Raw genomic sequence first — 17,079 nt, 5'->3', positions numbered from 1 at the left:
ATAGGGCTCTGCCCCGGAAGTGCTACCCAAGGTGGACTTAGCGGGATGCCAAGTACCGTGTAGGTCGGCACCATGGCGGCTCTGCTGGCCGTGAGCAGGTGTGGGCCTGCACCTGTAGCTGCCTGGAAAGGCCCTCTGGTCCCCTGCCGGAGGTGGGCCGGCGCCCCGGCAGACACCGTGTACGATGTGGTGGTGTCGGGTGGAGGCCTGGTGGGCGCCGCCATGGCCTGTGCTTTGGGTAAGCGCATCTCCAGGCTAGTAGTGGTGGGGATTGGTCCATGGAGGAGCGTGAGGACCGTGGGAGTACTGGCACGGTTTTCCCAAAGTCTGAGCCTTGTGGATCTTATGGTTCATTCCCTGCCCAGAGGAGCCCCAATATTTAGGGCAAGTGTTTGGTTCTTCTGGGTTCCGAAGGGTCAAAAGTGGGAGGGACTTTGAGAGTCCTTCCAACAGCACGCAGGGAAACAGACCTGCTCAGGGTTATTTAGTTTGGGGCACAGTTGGAAGTAATCATACATGCTTGAATTGGGCTAGCCGTTTTTTTAAAAAACAGCTTCATTGAAATATTTGCATATTACGGAGTTCACCCATTTAAAGCATACAATTTAATGGTTTTTAATATGTTCAGAGTTGTGCAGCCATCACCACAAATTTTAGAACATTTTCACCCTTTTCCAAAAGAAACTCAAACCCATTAGCAGTCACTGTGCTTTTTCCCCCGTCTTAGCTCCAGGCACCATATATTTGACCCCCTTTCCCCTTTCTACCTCCACCCCTTTCCTCTGGTAACCACTAAACTGTTGTCTATGACTTTTTAAAACATAATTATCAATAATTGAGCACTTACTATGGATAAGCATATTTTAAAGTATTTTGCATACACTTTTATTTAATCTTCGTAATCTTGATGGTAGATTGTGCAGATAAGGAAGTTAAAACTCGGAAAGGTTAAGTAACTTGCACTGTGAAGTCGATAACTAGGAGATACAAAGCTTTTTTGAGACAGACAAAACTCACTGGTAGGTATATACACCCTTGAATCCTGACAGCTGTTTTGGTTGTACCTCTTGGTAAATGGGCCAAAATAGTGGTTCTTAAGTCTGAGTGCATTTAAGAATCACCTGGGTTGTTTTGTTTTGGCGTTTTGAATAACTAAGACAGACACATATACAAAATTCAAAAGGATTTTTCTTTTCTTTTTTTTTTTTTTTTTTTTGGAATTTTGAATTTTGAAATACAAAGGGTATAGGGTATACAGTATAAGGCATATAAAGACTTCTATTTTTGATTGTTAACCACCCAGTTCTCCTTGAAGGCAGTCATTGTTACAAGTTTGTGGGGTATATTTTAAAAATGAGGATTCAAGTTTCCACATCCAGTGACTCGGGTTCAGTTTGTCTAGGTGGGGCCTATTACTAACGAATATCTCCAGAGATGGATGCGGCAGATCAGAAGACCACACTGAGAATGAGAAACACTGGGAACGAGAAACACTGGGAACAACTTAACTGTCTTGTAATGACTTTACCTCTTAACTTTATACAATTCTGTTTGATATGTACCTGAAAAAGTTTTCAATCTTACTAAAACTTTAGTGTTAATATTTAGTGTTTTGGAGTATTAACTTTTTTTTTTCTTCCTATTTTGTTCTTTTCCTCACCCTCTCCCTGTGCGCCCCAAGGAGGGAAAGCAGCAATTCTTTAATAAACTGAAACAGAGAATTCTGTATTGTTTATTTTTCTGTCTCTTGAACATAAATATAAATTCTTAAAGTCAAGACCAACTTTAAATAGACAATTACTATACAGAATTCTCTGTATAAGTTTACAAAAGAAAGATTATGGACTGAGTACACCAGGTGGTGAGAATCACTGCTGTAAGTGCCAAAATTGCCAAACTCAGGTTTACAAAAGAAACACACACTTGCTGATTTCCTTAAAAAGCACAGAGAAAATACTGAATATTAAAACATGGAAGTTGAGGCTCTGGGAAGTTTGGAAATTTTTCATGCAATTTATTCAGTGAGAAAGCCTCTGTTTTTTCCTGTACAACAGTTGGGACTGAACAATGTGAGACAGAGACTGACCTTGGGCAAATCCTGTCCCTTGGGTGGGTGTGGTGTGGGAGTTTTCTCCTGTTAAGTGAACTACCTGCTTGGGATTTTATATGTGCTAATGTCTCCCCTCAATCATGATAGCATGTATCCCAAAGACTATTCTTTGTCAATAGTTTATATCTCAATTGACCTTACTTTATATTTCAACATCCACTTAATTTTAGATGGATGCTTTAAAAGCGAAAAATTTCCAGTAAGCTCTTCATATCGCCCCATAAGTCAATTATGTTTTCCTTGATACATCTTCAAACTCATATTAGTTTTATCTTTTAGGTTAAAATATCTATATTTCCCTCTTACATTGTTATTCATAAATTATTTCCTCTAGTATCTTTTCTCCAAATGAGTTTCTTAAAATGTTACATTAAGTAGCTAAAAAAATATTAAACCTGGCTGTATTTTATAATGTGTTTGGAAATCTAATTCTTTCACTGTTAGTTTTCTGGTCTCTTGTTGAAGAAAAATATTTGCGAAAACACTGAGTATCTACTTTATGGATTAAGGAGGTCCAGCATTTGCTTGCTGGGGAGATTAGCCATGAGAAAAAAAAATGGTTCCTGTCCCCAAGGAATTTAGAATGTAGCAAAAGAGAAAGATTTTGTAAATAATCAAATGAAATGAAAGCTCTTCTAGAACAAGCAACCGAACTATCCTGAGGAGGTTTGTGGTATGAAGAACACTTCGTGGGGGAAGTGAGGCTTGAGTGAGTAGGATGTGAATGTGGACGTGGCAGGTGGGCATTCGGGTGGTGGCCACTGCTAGATCAAAGTTTAGGGATGTGATGGACCAGAAAGCAGTCCTCTCTCTGCAGAGCGTGGTCCTGGCTCTCATCCTCCAATGCTAATTGCTGTGATGCTGTCATTCAGCTGGAGGGGCGGGGATGGTAATCCTATTAAATTTTTTTTCCTTCTTTCTTTTTAGCAGCAACTCACTACTTATTTCTCTCCTTGTATCTTTATCTGAGACACTGTGGAGGGGCTGACTGTAATGTGCCGTGGACACCCAGTAACAGAATCCCCAAGTCTCCTTTTCATTTCCCTATACAGATGTTTTAGGACCAGATTTGTAGGCATAATTGGTGTATTTTTGTACCCCTTTTCTTTTACAGACTTTAATTCTTTATCCTTGATTTAATCTTGGGACGACAATGAGTTTTGCTTATTAACTGCATTTTTGTTGAACAGGATTTCTAATTTTCAGTGACAATACTTTGAAGATTGGAACTAGCTGGTGTCTAAATACTGTAGTTTTACTTTTTTTACTTTATTCTTCCTTTCTAGGGAATTCCACTGGCTCGGTATGGGTTCGGCCGTTATTTGCTTCTTTGTACCTGATGGGTTGGACTCTAGTCTAGAGAAGCCTTCCAGTGGTGGACAGGGTGTCTTGCATGGCCGAATTGGCTATATTATTGCTTAGGAGTGTGCATGGTGTTTCCTTTTTTGTGCTGGGTAAGAAATTTGTATCCTAAGGACTAAGGAATTAATCTGTTGCTTCTCTTGGAAATGAAAAAGAATACATTTTGATTTTCCTAAAATGATCTAAAATTTTGCTTTTTTTTTTTAGGGCATGATATTCACTTTCATGATAAGAAAATTCTGTTGCTAGAAACAGGTCCAAAGAAAGTATTGGAGAAATTGCCAGAAACTTATAGCAACCGGGTCAGCTCCATTTCCCCTGGCTCTGCAACTCTTCTCAGTAGTGAGTAGAACATCCTCTCTCATAGAACCACTCTCCTCTATCTCTTGGCTTTCCAGTGTGTCCCATAGGGCAGAGTCACCAGAGCATCTTGCGAGGAGAGAGCTCACTGAGGTGGGTGTGGACAGAGGGCCGTGGGTTGGTAGTGTGGTACGGAGTTGAACATGAGGACCCCCAAAATTGTTAATATGTCAGCTCCCAGTCTGAGGAAGACATCCTTGGGACATATGGGTCCATCATGTAGACTTCATTTGTTGAGTCATTAGGAATTGGTAGAACTGAAACTATAATTATGACCATTCACTTCCAGTAGCATCACCCTCTTCATTCCCAGAGTCGGCCCTCTAGGGAGCTAGGGAGCCTGCATGATAAATGCTTTGGGGTGTAGATGGATGTGTGCACACAGAACCAGTTGTTAGCAAATTGCCTTTAGGTCTCTGCCAAATGTTACTCCCTCAGGCCATCCTATCTAGAACCACTCTATCTAAAATTAGACTCTTGCATCATTCTCTAGCCCCTTATACTGCTTTATTTTTCTTTATAACAGTTATTACTACCTGACATTATATATATTTTATTACAAATAATAAAGTAGAATGAATAAATGAGAATGTCAGCTGCAGAAGGCTGGAATTTTGTCTGTTTCGTTTCCCACTTTATGCTCAGTACCTAGAACTGTATCTGGCACATTGTGATTACTCTATATATATTCAATGAGTGAATCTCTTTAGTGCCATGGAGTTAAAAAACAAAAAATAGTCTTTGTCCAGAGAGTCTGTAACTTTTAATAGGATGATGAAGAAAATAGGATGGATTTTTTTGAAATTTCTTCTCCTTTAATGTGATTTGACCTTTTGATCATGAAAGCTGGGTCTTTTTTCATGCTATATAATCTGAACTGGGGAACAGAATAGCTCAGCTCCTAGCATCAAACAGGATGGAAGTGGAGAATGTTTCTATTGTGGAGAATACTGAAAACAGCCTCTAACATAGCAAGGTGGAGGGACGAAAGAGGGATGCTCTGGTCTCTACATAGATCCTTTCTTTTATAGGTTTTGGTGCCTGGGACCACATCTGCAACATGAGATACAGAGCCTTTCGGCGAATGCAGGTGCTTTCTTTATCATTTGTGGCAGGATACTTTGGTCTGTCTTGTATTAGTTGGGGTCCACATTCTCCAGGTTTTCTGTGAATGTGGGAAGAATCAGATAAAGTCACACTCAGTCTAAGGAAGTAGAGGAAAGTATTCCCAAGAGAATTTTCTTTTCACCTATATCCTGTCAGAGGGACTGACAAATTGTGATTTTTCTGCTTCTGTCACCTGGGAAAGCACTACTCAGGTTCTGATTGGAGTAATGTTTCCTTTTCCTTGGGTTATAATACAGACTTTCCCTTTGTGTTTCCAGGTGTGGGATGCCTGTTCAGAGGCCCTGATCATGTTCGATAAGGATAACTTAGATGATATGGGTTATATAGTGGAGAATGATGTCATCATGCACGCTCTCACTAAGCAGCTAGAGGCTCTGTCAGGTGAGGTACCCACCTCTTCTGTCTTCCTTTCACTCTCTGGAAGGTGAACTGCTTTAGAATTACTTGAGGACTTACTGGAAGAAAAGATCCCTTTTACAGATACTGAATGTCTACCATAAAGAAACATTCCGGTAGTTATCTCAGGGTGGTTCTTTTTTTCTTTTTCTTTTTTCTTATAGCTTTATTTAGGTGTAACTTACATACCATAAAATTCACCCATTTTAAGTGTACAGTTTGGTGATTTTTATTATATTTATAGAGTTGTGCCACCATCATCACAATATTATTTTAGAATGTTTCCATCATCTCAAAAGGAAACCTCACGACCATTTATAATCATTCGCTATCACTTCTCAACCTTTTGGCTAAGATCAAGTATAGTATCTGTTCTTATTGGTTTAATACAATCATTCCCCTTTCCCGCCCCCAGCCCAACACCGCTCGTCTCCTTTCTGTCTTTTGGGATTTGCCTTTTCAGGACATTTCATATAGAAAGAATCATACATATATGTATTCTTTTGTGTCTGACTTTTCTCACTAAAGATATTTTTGAGATTTATTCATGTTGTAGTGTATATCAGTACTCCATTATTTTTTATTGCCAAACATATTCCATTGTGTGACTACACCACATTTTGTTTATCCATTAACAGTTGATGGACATTTGGGTTGTTCCCACTTTTTAATGATTGTGAATAATGCTATGGACATTTGCATACAAGTTTTTGTGTGGACATATTTTCCTTTTTTCTATGGTAGAATTGCTGATCATATAATAATTATGTGTTTAACATTTTCATAAACTATCAAATTCTTTCAAAGAAGCTGTACCATTTCATTTTCCCACTACCAATTATATGTGGGTTCCAATTTCTCCACATACTCACCAACACTTACTCCCCCTCTTTGTAAAAATTATAGCCATCCTAGTGACTGGAATGGTATCTCGTAGTTTTGATAAGCATCTTTTCATATGCTTACTGGCCATTTGTATATCTTTGGAGAAATATCTAGTCAGAATCTTGTTCATTTTAAAACTGGATTATTTGTCTTTTTATATTTTTCAGTTATGAGTTCTTTATATATTATGGATATAAATTCCTAATCTGATATATGATTTGCAGATATTTCAGGGTCATTCTAGAGAGAAAAAAATTGGAAGCAACTTAAATGCTTTTTGATATGGGATAGTAGTTCATCCATGTAGTCTAATTTAGATCTAATATTTAGTTACTTAGAAATATGTCTCATATATATTGGTGAAAAAAATCATGTCATTTGGTCTCATTTGTGCAAGTGTGTGTGTGCTGAGTGTGTGTGAGGATGTGTGTGTGCATATACATGCTTAAGAAATTGTTTGGAAAGCTAGATGGCAAAGCCTTAGCTGTAGTTGTCTATGAGTGGTATGATTAAGAGTGATTCTCCCCTTTTAAACCTTTGTTCAGACTTTCACAGTAAGCATGTAATTTTTATGATCAGAAAAGTAAAATAATTTCCAGTGGGAAGAAAAATCTTATGAAATCTAGAACTCATTTGAGCACATGGTATTCCTACGCTCTTTACTCCAAAGCACATGTGGGCTCATTTAGGCGTAGAGTGAAACTAGAGGAGCAGGAACACGAGGAGGGGGAGAGTACCTGGTGTAGGTTGGAGAGCTTACCTTTCTTTTTTTTTTGACACTGATTCATCCCTGTGTTTTTGTCATTCTCAGACTATAGCATCGATCACGAGTTATTTTATTTTTTTTAGATATTTTCTTGTTTAGGAATAAAGAACAAGAGACATCTGTCCTGGGACTTGCTTTAGATTTAATTATGGCTTCATCTTCAGCCTGCATGGGCTGCCTTTCTAATTTAGTTTTCTTTTTCTCTTCTGACCTCCCTAGACCGAGTGACGGTTCTCTACAGGAGCAAAGCTGTCAGCTATACCTGGCCTTACATGCTTCCCGTGGCAGACTCCAGCCCCTGGGTTCATATTACCCTAGGTGATGGCAGCACCCTCCAGACCAAATTGTTGGTAGTTGAAGATTCTTATTTTGCCAGGGGTCTTGCATATCCACATCTTATCCTCAATTCTAGGGCCTTTAGTTTTAGATGTAAGCTATAGTTGATGTTAATTTTAGGGAAAGCTCTTGGTTAAAATGGTCTTATAAATCCTATACAGGGAGTAATCTGACCATCTTAAGTCTTGAAATAATGGACAGCTGGCCTCACAGGGACAGGAACCAGAGTGTCAAAAATTGTGGCTGTTCTTTCCCTCTCAAGAGTCCTATAAGTTACTCATCTCCTTGCATCTTCCATTTTTTTCGCTCTGCTCATCAGGTTCCCTTTTTTACATGGCAGCCATCCCTCACCTTACATCAGGACCATTTAGCTTTAGTGCCTGCCTTATTGCTTTCTAGTTCAACTATCAGGAATTTGGCTGAGTTTAACCTGTGCCTGCCACCTCATGGGTCGTATGTCCAGTTTTGGTCCATTAGCTGAGGCTGAGGTCACATATGTAGGGGATATGGATGAGGCAGGCATGATAAAAAGTTGCCTGCTACAGATAGGCTTGCCAGCAGTTGGAACTAGAGAAGACTTTAGAGGGCAGAGACAAACTTCTGGAACAGTCTCATTTACTAAAAGTCGTAAGGCTTAGCAGGCTCTTGTCTCCATGCAGATTGGTGCAGATGGTCACAACTCAGGAGTACGGCAGGCTGCTGGGATCCAGAATGTTAGCTGGAACTACGACCAGTCTGCTGTCGTGGCTACTCTGCATTTATCGGAGGTAAATCCTGAGCCCACCATTGCCATGTAGGGACCCTGCTTGTGTTTAATACGTGTACTTCTCACAAGAACTCTTCTTTCCATTGTAGGCCACAGAAAACAATGTAGCTTGGCAGAGATTTCTTCCTTCTGGGCCCATTGCTATGCTTCCGGTAAGAAGTCCTCCTGGCTAGTCTGCTTAAACACATCCAGCTTTCTTTTTAGGACTTCATTTCTTCTCAGCCTTTTTCTGGTTTCAAGTGAATATGCCCAGGCTAGCTTTGTCTCCCCTTCTTACCTTCTTTTATGCTTGAGAGCTCCCAGGAACAGAGGTTTTAGCTCTTAGTATTGATGCTGTTCTCCTGACACAGCTCTCAGACACCATGAGTTCCTTGGTTTGGTCCACGTCCCATGAACACGCAGCAGAGCTGGTCAGCATGAATGAGGAAGAGTTTGTGGATGCTATTAACTCTGCCTTTGTGAGTATCAACCTGACCACGTGATGATGTATTGCAGAGGTAGGTACGGAAAGGTGGTTTTGAGTGGGAAAAAGAAATAACCAACCAGTTGCCCCTTTTTAAATGTAACGCTTAGTTAGGATTATATGGAGGGCATTCAGGGAAATGCAAAACAATAGAAATCAGTAACTTGTATGTTCTTTTGAGGCTTGTGGGCTGCTATTATGCTGAGTGAAAAAGCTGCCTTGGTGGTAGTCAGCACTAGCTTTATTTGAAGCTGTGCTACTTGGATAATCTTGAACAGCTCAAATAGGCCCCAAGTACCTGAACCTCTGAAGCCTGATTCATCAGATGTGCTCTGGCTGAGCACATTTCTATGGAGAGCTGAAGAGTGAGCTTTGTAGACAGACATGGGTTCAATACTGGTACTAACTGTAAATCTCCTGAAAAATGGAAATACTGTCACCAACCTCTCAGGGATTAGTAATTAGTAATAAAGTCTAGAGACTTAAGATGAGACTGTAAAATGCTTGTAACATACCTAGTACATTATAGGTGCGCAACAAATGGTAATGATTATTCTAGAGTAGTACAGCTTTTAGATAATATGGCACCAGTATTTCTGGAGATTAAAAGCCACATTTATCTAGAGTCACAAGTAGTAATCATTGGTAACATTTATTGAGCACTTACTATGTGCTAGATACAGGTGAAGAGTTTTACTTGTATTACGTATTTAATTCAGTGACCCTTTGAGGTAGGTCCTATTATTATTATCATGCTTATTAAGAGATAGGTAACTTGCCTGAAATCATACAGTTAGTGGCAAAACTGGGTTCTGTGATCAGGCTGGCCCTTAAAGCCTGTGGTTTAACCACCAAAGCCTACTACCTCACTAATGACTTCACACCATTTATACTGATGAACTCAAGCTTCACTGCTCTGTAGTAGCAACAAGAATAAAAGGAACTGAACATATTGAAGTGGCTCTGAAGATAAATGCTACCCCTCTCTGGGTCATTTAGCATATGTTCCTGGCACAGGCCTTTGTAGTACATTCATTTAGCAACAATTACAAGTGCTTTCTCTATAGAAGGGTCTGGAGAGACACAGTCCCTGCTTTTAGGAAGCTCATAGTTACATGAAGAGAAAGGTACATGAATGACAATTTGGGTACAGTGGTAGAAGTATGCAAAGGATGCTGTAGGAGCATAGAGGAGGAGAAGACGTCAGGAGCGTTCGGAGGGAGGTTTATAAAAAGACATGACAGCCTCTGGATGCTCTGAGGTGTGATCCTGGTGAACCAGAAGTGGGAGGACATTCTAAGCAGAGGGGAATGTTTGAGGCCAGAGGATGCTGTAGAATGAGCTTTGTTGTGGCTGGTGTAATTATTGAAGGTGAGGACTAGTGAAAGGTGAAGGTGAGAGGCAGGGGCAGCTCGGTAGCAGTTTGGCTTGATCCTAAAACCTGTGGGGAGTGATGGGAAGCTGTGTTTACATTTATTTGAGAGACTTTTCACTTGGGGTCCAGATCGTTTCAAGCATATTAGGTATCAGTACCCTTGGCTTTGGTTATTAAAAGGGTTTCCTTGTTGAATTTTTAACTCCCTGCTTGTCACTGATGAAATTTTTTTGTTTTGTGGCTGATGCTACTCAGTGGAGTGATACTAACCACACAGACTTCGTCGACTGGGCCAGCTCCATGCTGCACTATGCTGTTACCTTTCTGAAGCCCACTAAGGTCTCAGCTCGTCAGCTGCCCCCAAGTGTCGCCAGGGTGGATGCCAAAAGCCGAGTATTGTTTCCTCTTGGGCTGGGACATGCTGCTGAGTACGTCAGGCCTCGGCTGGCACTTATTGGGTAAGATGATAACAGAGCAGGGCTGCTTCTTTCCCACTCTGCTGCTGGAGGCCACACCTGAACTCTGCTTTATCTTTAGGGATGCTGCCCACAGAGTCCACCCACTTGCAGGACAAGGTGTCAACATGGGCTTCGGGGATATCTCCAGCTTGGTCTGTCACCTCAGTACTGCAGCCTTCAATGGGAAAGACTTGGGTAAGCATTCAGGTACCTTAGAGAAGTATTAAGAGGTCATGTAGTTAGGGAAGATCGGGACCTCAGGATTCCCCTCAGTAGCCAGATGCGGTGGACAGTGTGGTTTTCTAGGAAAGAAAACTTCACTATTGGATTAGGATTTAACCTTCCTCTTTCCTCCAGGCTCTATGAGCCACCTCACAGGTTATGAAACAGACCGACAGCGTCACAACACTGCTCTTCTGGCTGCTACTGACCTACTGAAAAGGCTCTATTCCACCAGTGCCACTCCGCTTGTGTTGCTAAGGATGTGGGGCTTGCAGGCCACAAATGCAGTATCTCCACTCAAAGTAAGGTGGCTCATGGCTCTCCAAGAGTCTTGTTCACTGAGGAATGACTTTGCCAATGACTTTTAATGTCTTTGAATTAATTTTCTGGGCTGTAAAATTATCTAAATACTTTCCCCAGTGGTTATGAGCAAAAAACTCTCTGGGCTTGTTGGTGCTGGGGCCCATCAAGCAGTAACTTTATACAATATAAGAAGGACTAAAATAGTGAATAAGGGCTTTTAAAGATAAAGATGCTTAAACTCCTATTGCTGCTTGCCGACTTTTTTGCTGAGAAACTTCCATTTAAAGATACCTCAGAGGTCCTCTTAGGAGGAATAGCTATCTGGGACTTGACTAAGTTTTTCCTTTAATCGCTTTGGATATTTTAACATATTTTCTTCACCTGCTCTCACACTTTACAATGTCAGAGTACACTTTGTTCGTTTTTCTTTAGGAACAGATCATGGCCTTTGCAAGCAGATGAATACTTTTCTTCTGGAGATTATGGTGATGAAAAATGAACATCCCTCCCCAAGACCATCACATATTTTCAAGATTTAATAAATTTACTTTATATTAGAATTCTCCAGTCTCTTTTTCTGCTTTATTTAAGGGACTTGTGGAGCCCAAATAATGAGTGATAATTTGCTGTGAGGAGTGCATATAAACTAAGCCAAGAAAAATACCCTAAAGGAATACTATTATGATTTTGTTGAAAAGAGTGTTTTATTACTAAAACAAAAATTGCTAAGGTGCTGTCTCATTCATTTTCACTTGTTAACAATCCTTTCTAAAGAGATTTATAGAATTGTTTTTTAATACCGATCATAAGTTTATACAATTGTTTTTTGATAGACAATTAGAAATATTCAGTTGATACATTTTTGTTACAATTGCTGTTTTAAAATTTATAACATTAAAAAGCAAATTAAATTGTTTTAACCTTTGTCATAGGTGTACTAGACTTTCTGAAAAGAAAACCAAACTTTTCAATGCTTAGTTATTACTTATCACAGCACCCGATCTCCATTTTATTTATGGTTCCTCTCTGAGATACCATTATCTGTTCAGTAATAAAACAATAAATAATTCCATTGCACAGGTTTGAAGACCTCAGGAACTAGGTCAAAAGAGAAAATCTGATTAGCAGCAGAATTTGTTCATATTTGGTTGCAGACTGGTGGCTGTTGGGGGCAGGGTGTTGCTGTTGGTTTTTGAAGAGCTCACTTCACAGTATCAGAGATGCCTCTTTGAAGAGATTTTTGGATCCATTAGATTTGTATACAGTAAAGAACATTTTCCCCAAAAGTCTGATTTGAAGATGAAATGAGAAGAAACAGTCTGCTTTTGAACCAAGCTAAGCTATTCTTGGGCGTAGTTTTTGAAAGAATGAGAAATATGTTACTACAGGGGAGCATTTCTGGCAAATGTGGGAGATTTATAAGATAATAGAGTAAAAAAGTGACAATAGCACAAATGTTACTAGCAGAATCTAGAAAAGACACTGTAGGGAGAAAGGTAGCCCAGGTAAGGAGGATATGGATTCTCCAAAATATTTACATGTTTATGTAAATAAAATCAGACAAGAAAGGAAGAGTTTTAAGGCACACTTTGCGAGGACCTCCATAACCTATCGAGTATGTTCTTCATATGATGATAATGATGATGATAAATACACAACACCCACCACGTACCAGGCCATGTCCTAGTATTTGAAATATATAAACACATTTATAGAAAAGAAACTTAACCAGCAATATTAGGCTCCATGGCATTCCTTAATAAGAGGCCCAAAAGGTACATTGAAGGGAAGAAAAGACATTATAAACAAGTCATTTTTTCTAAGAAATAAAAATTATTCCAAATTGCTCCTCAAATGCATAAATTGGTTAATTCCTCAGATGTTCTAATCAAGATTATCAGAATAGATACAGATACATTTCTGGAGTTAATGCATCTACTCAAGCATTCTGGAAGTATTTGGGATGACCAAAGGAGTCTGAATAACACACGGTCCCCATTTATAAGAAAAGCTTCAGAGATAAGTGGTAACAAAGACCAGGGAATCTTACTTCTGGACCCATCAACCTGGAGCTGTCTTCAGTGAACACAGCTTCACTTCTTGGGAAAACAACTTCGTTTCTACTAGAAGAAACAGTTTTTCCCTAATCATGTGGAACAACATTTAGCATATAACTGGTTCTACCACCCTACCTTTTTGACAAAAATGGCAAGGGGTCTAGAAGCCATGTGGTCTGTTAAAGAAGAGACCACAAAGGACTAGGGAGGAATTTTCTTCAAAAGACTGACAGGCTGTGGAAGGAGAGATTAGAGCAGAAGACCACTGAGAAGATAGATCTCAGCTCAATATAAGGAGGACTTTTTAACATCAGTGCAGTCCCAAATGGAATGAGCTGCCTGAAAACATGCCTAACCAGAAGTTAAATGATAACCAGTTAGAAATGTTAGGAAATTCTGCAACAGAAGACTGGAATCTTTGGACTGTCTCCAACTCTAAAGATTCTATTATTTCATTAGCATTTTTTGAGGAAGACAACAGGTATAAAGGTGACTTCAGAATAATTAAAGTCAGTATGAATAATGTGAAGAAATTCCACATTGAATTAAAAAAACTAAAGTTTGGGGGGTGAGGATATAGAAATTTTCCCAATTACTTGCACACCAGATGTTAAATATTTATTGACTCAGTGGAATAACTAAAAAATAAGGTTCCCTAGGAACTGGTGTGAGGCCAGGTATTTAACATCTTTTGCGAGAGATCTGAAAGAAAATCTACTGTGAAAGAAAGATACAAGTTTGGGAGTTACAAACTGCTGGAAAAAGCTGGAAGTAAAGAGCCAAGGCAAATGAGCCAGTCAACAGCAAGATCTTTCAAGTCCAAGAGCACTCAAGTGGGTAGACAAGAAGCCAATGATAGTCATGTGGGAAAGTACAAGGTAATGAATTTTAGGGGAAATAAAAAGAAGAGCTCGGAGCACTCAAATGCAAAAAAGAGAATCCACAGTACTGACGTGAGCCAAACCAGCCAACCAAATCAAGTGTTAGGTTATCATCAAGAAGAATATCAGAAACCCTGGAACTAGACAAATAATTGAGAGACTGTTAGCTAAAATGATCAGAGACCAAGGTAGGAAGAGATACTGCTATAAACAGAATAAAAGAGCAAAGTGAAAGGAGCTGTGACCAAAATCTAGATCCTTGAACAGCACAGCCACAGGCCTCTCATCATAGACCAAAAGCTAGGTTATAGAATGTATTTCTTAGAAATACAAAGAAAATAAGTTTAGGATGACAAATTGCTATAAACACATTAGCCTGGAAGGAGGTACTGGCACTGAATACACACACATATTCCTATGAGGTTGGACATGTTCATTAATCCACAGTTGACTTATAAAAAGTTGATTAAAAGAAGGTGGTCTATACAAGGCAGCCACACCCTCCCAAAACATGTACTTAGAGACTGGATGGCCTCCTTAAGGCTGAGGTCTGTGCAGGTAGGACTTGTTCTCCATCCTGCTAAGAGAATGGCTCTCAGCTGGCTGATTGGAGCTAGCACAAAGCAGGATTACACAACTTCAGAAATGGTACCTTTTTTCTTTTTGAATTACACATGAAAAGCAAAACTAGGTATTTTTTTTTCTCTCTTTTTTAGGGGGGTGGAGATAAGGGCGGGAAAGGGCACTGTGCAAAGAGGGAAAAAATAATGGTGTTGATAGGTCGTGGGACTGCAATCAGTCAGCTGAGTTTAGCTTGTAAGAGAGAAAAATTAAATTGTTCAAAGGAATGAGGCACTCAGAGAGTTGAAATGAGATTTTTCTTTGGTTCCTAGGGACCTGTCCCTGGGTTCTCCAAGGTTAAGTTTCAAAGCTATTCTTTGACTCCGTGACACACAAGCAATCTCAAAGATTTAGACTCTGGTACCAGCTATGCAAGCAGAATGGTTAGGTTACAGTTCATATTAGATGTGTAAAATTAATTAAGCCCAAATCACTAGACTTAAAGGTAAGACCTGTCTACAAAAGCTCCTTCTGATGAAGCCAGATGCTGGATTTCCATCCAGGCAGTTCCCAGACTACCTCAGAACACGACTGAGTCTTCTCTCCTTCTCCCTTTAAAAAGGTTGTTGGCAAATGCAGGCCTCGGAGGAAGGGCTTGGCCTTAGTGGGAAAGGCCCAGAGACTGCAGAAGGTGAAAGGTGGCCCCCAAGGCCCAGCCTGTCTCTATGTTGTTCACTTTCTTTGTGAGCTGTGTGGGGAGGAGAAAAAAAAGTCTTCACATCTTCATTCAATTTTCAACTTTAGCAAGCATGACATAGGCAGAGAATATCTGCAAAGATCATCCATATGGCCAAACCAAGGCAAAACTGGGAGTAGCCAGTCTTTGGAGGCTTCCCCATTATCCGCCTCTCTAACAGTTCCCCTCCTATAAGTGGCCTATTGCTCTTACACTTGTCATTCTGATCCTGATTCTTCTGGCCTAGGAAGTGGTCTCACACAGGCCTTCTAGACAGGACCTTCTGGACTCTTTCCTTAATCCTAAAACTAAATATAACAGGAGTTGGGAATAGATTTAGGGGTAGGAAAGAACACACTAAGCTTCTCAATTCATACTTTGTAAGTAACTGCATCTTCTTCAATACTAATTATTAACCAGTCAAGACACTTAGGCATTCTAGTCCAGGTTGTTCAATTAGTTCAATTAGTTCAATGACCTTGGGCAAAAGTTTAGACACAATTTCCTCAACTACATAACAGGGAGATTCAATTAGTTTTTAACAAATTGTTTTTTTCAGAATCCTAGGGGTTTCTTGGAAGTGTTTCAAAGAGAAAGGGAGGCCAAATGGTGAAGGAGTTCCAGGCCCCCTACCTCCACTCCAACCATGTAGCTCCACTTTTTATCAGTTTTACTGGCATTCTGCATAAGCACCACCACCACATACACACACACAAGTTTAGAAACCAACAGATTGGTTTTAGTCTTTCTAGTACTAACTTCTTATGATACAATACTTTGTTGACCTGATGAAATCCAGTCTAGTCTCTGTGTCCAAAACGAGAGAATGGCATATGAATCATTTTGAGGTTTAGTCTGAGACACCTGAATCAAGCTGGGAGTGTCCCTCCCACGAAATGCTCTTCCTCTGCTCTCAGGACTGGCCTGACAGCCTAGAGATATAGATGCCAAAATGAAGCTATCTCTGGGATGGGACTGTCCACCCCTGATTTAAATTCTGCCACAGAAATCATAAAAAGCAAAAGGATGTTGGCATTGTAAACGGCAGAACAATTATCCTTAAATGACTTGGTTATAGTCGATGCTTACGTAGAGAAAGTTGTTAACTTAGTCCTATATACTGAGGGCTTAGGTTGACTTCTCTTATCCACAGATCTATCCCCAACTTGTGTGAAATGCCTACACTACTAATAAAACCAATATTAATAACTTATTATGTGTCAGGTATTGTGCTTTATATGCATTATCTCGATTTTCATAACAGCTCTATGAAATAGGTACTCTTAAGGATACCTGTGTTTTAGATGAGGAACCTAAAAGTGTAAGCATCTAAGGTCACAGAGCTAGTATGCTTGCAGAATCCGATCTTAAATCCAGATCTGATGGACAACAAAGCCCAGGCTTTAAATATTACGCTATACTAATGTACTGGCAAGTAACTCTTCTGTCTTAAGCACTTTAAATCTAATGTTCTTGGCAGATAAAATACATTAAGTCCAAATGCCTTAGTACAAATGAGTTTATGAAACCCGTATAACACAAGAAATGGGGTAATATAAACTCATCTGGAACTAAGGAAATAGGAAGGGGAAGTGGCACAAAGGAAGGTGAGGTGGGGTAAGACTCAAAAACAAAAACAAAGTACAGTCTACTTACCTCAAAGTTCAAAGTTGCCTGTGCCTTTTCCTCTAACAGACTACATATTATTTGAGAGCAAAGACTGTATCTTAATTACCTTTGTAACTGTGGACAAAAAAGGGGCCACATACTAAACCTAACAAGCTCAGGGGAGGCCTGCATTGTGGGCCTTACAAACCAGAGACTGAAAGTAACCACACAGGGTGGTCTGAATGTAAAAATTCCTAACTAAAAGCGAGTCATGGCAGGTAGTCACGTCCTGGGCCTGTAGCTTCC

At 39.9% G+C, this 17,079-nt stretch overlaps 2 protein-coding genes and 1 non-coding gene across 19 annotated transcripts in view; 2 read left to right on the top strand and 1 right to left on the bottom strand.

Moving 5' to 3' along the window:
• Positions 1-17,079, bottom strand: part of LOC105299241 (ectonucleoside triphosphate diphosphohydrolase 5) — a 61,782-nt gene that overhangs the window by 11,860 nt on the left and 32,843 nt on the right. The window contains exon 16 of one of the 16 annotated variants that reach the window (XM_023537015.1): positions 4,921-4,997. The exons of 14 other annotated variants lie outside the window; for them this stretch is intronic. In XM_023537015.1, coding sequence (XP_023392783.1) covers positions 4,935-4,997 — 63 coding nt within the window. In that variant the 3' untranslated portion in view covers positions 4,921-4,934. Of the gene's footprint in view, positions 1-4,920; positions 4,998-11,609; positions 15,178-17,079 lie in introns of those variants that run through there. One more of the 16 variants, XM_011370885.2, reaches the window with a different exon arrangement.
• On the top strand, positions 5-11,490 carry COQ6 (coenzyme Q6, monooxygenase). 2 transcript variants are annotated; one of them, XM_011370883.2, is made up of 12 exons: positions 6-238; positions 3,680-3,814; positions 4,864-4,922; positions 5,218-5,341; positions 7,227-7,357; positions 8,003-8,110; positions 8,199-8,261; positions 8,460-8,567; positions 10,203-10,405; positions 10,485-10,600; positions 10,763-10,929; positions 11,363-11,490. In XM_011370883.2, the coding sequence occupies exons 1-12, from the start codon at positions 73-75 to the stop codon at positions 11,390-11,392; spliced, it is 1,410 nt and encodes a 469-aa protein (XP_011369185.1). In that variant the 5' UTR covers positions 6-72; the 3' UTR covers positions 11,393-11,490. The 2 variants fall into 2 exon arrangements, with proteins under 2 accessions (XP_023392786.1, XP_011369185.1); XM_023537018.1 differs by lacking the exons at positions 5,218-5,341; positions 7,227-7,357 and having other exon boundaries at positions 5-238.
• LOC111746152 lies at positions 5,687-5,875 on the top strand. The gene has a single exon (XR_002782952.1). It is a non-coding gene; the product is annotated as a U2 spliceosomal RNA (small nuclear RNA).

The sequence above is a fragment of the Pteropus vampyrus genome, unplaced genomic scaffold (genome assembly GCF_000151845.1).
Source record: "Pteropus vampyrus isolate Shadow unplaced genomic scaffold, Pvam_2.0 Scaffold177, whole genome shotgun sequence".
Taxonomy (NCBI): Eukaryota; Metazoa; Chordata; class Mammalia; order Chiroptera; family Pteropodidae; genus Pteropus; species Pteropus vampyrus.
The sequence above is the reverse complement of the archived record's forward strand: the minus strand, read 5'-3'. Positions and strand labels throughout refer to the sequence as shown.

Excerpts from the sequence above, each read along its gene's own strand:
- COQ6 (XM_011370883.2), top strand. The coding sequence starts at position 73 with ATGGCGGCTCTGCTGGCCGTGAGCAGGTGTGGGCCTGCACCTGTAGCT. Across the intron at positions 10,406-10,484 it reads CCTCGGCTGGCACTTATTGG|GGATGCTGCCCACAGAGTCC; the intron begins GTAAGATGATAA and ends CTTTATCTTTAG. Across the intron at positions 10,930-11,362 it reads ATGCAGTATCTCCACTCAAA|GAACAGATCATGGCCTTTGC; the intron begins GTAAGGTGGCTC and ends GTTTTTCTTTAG.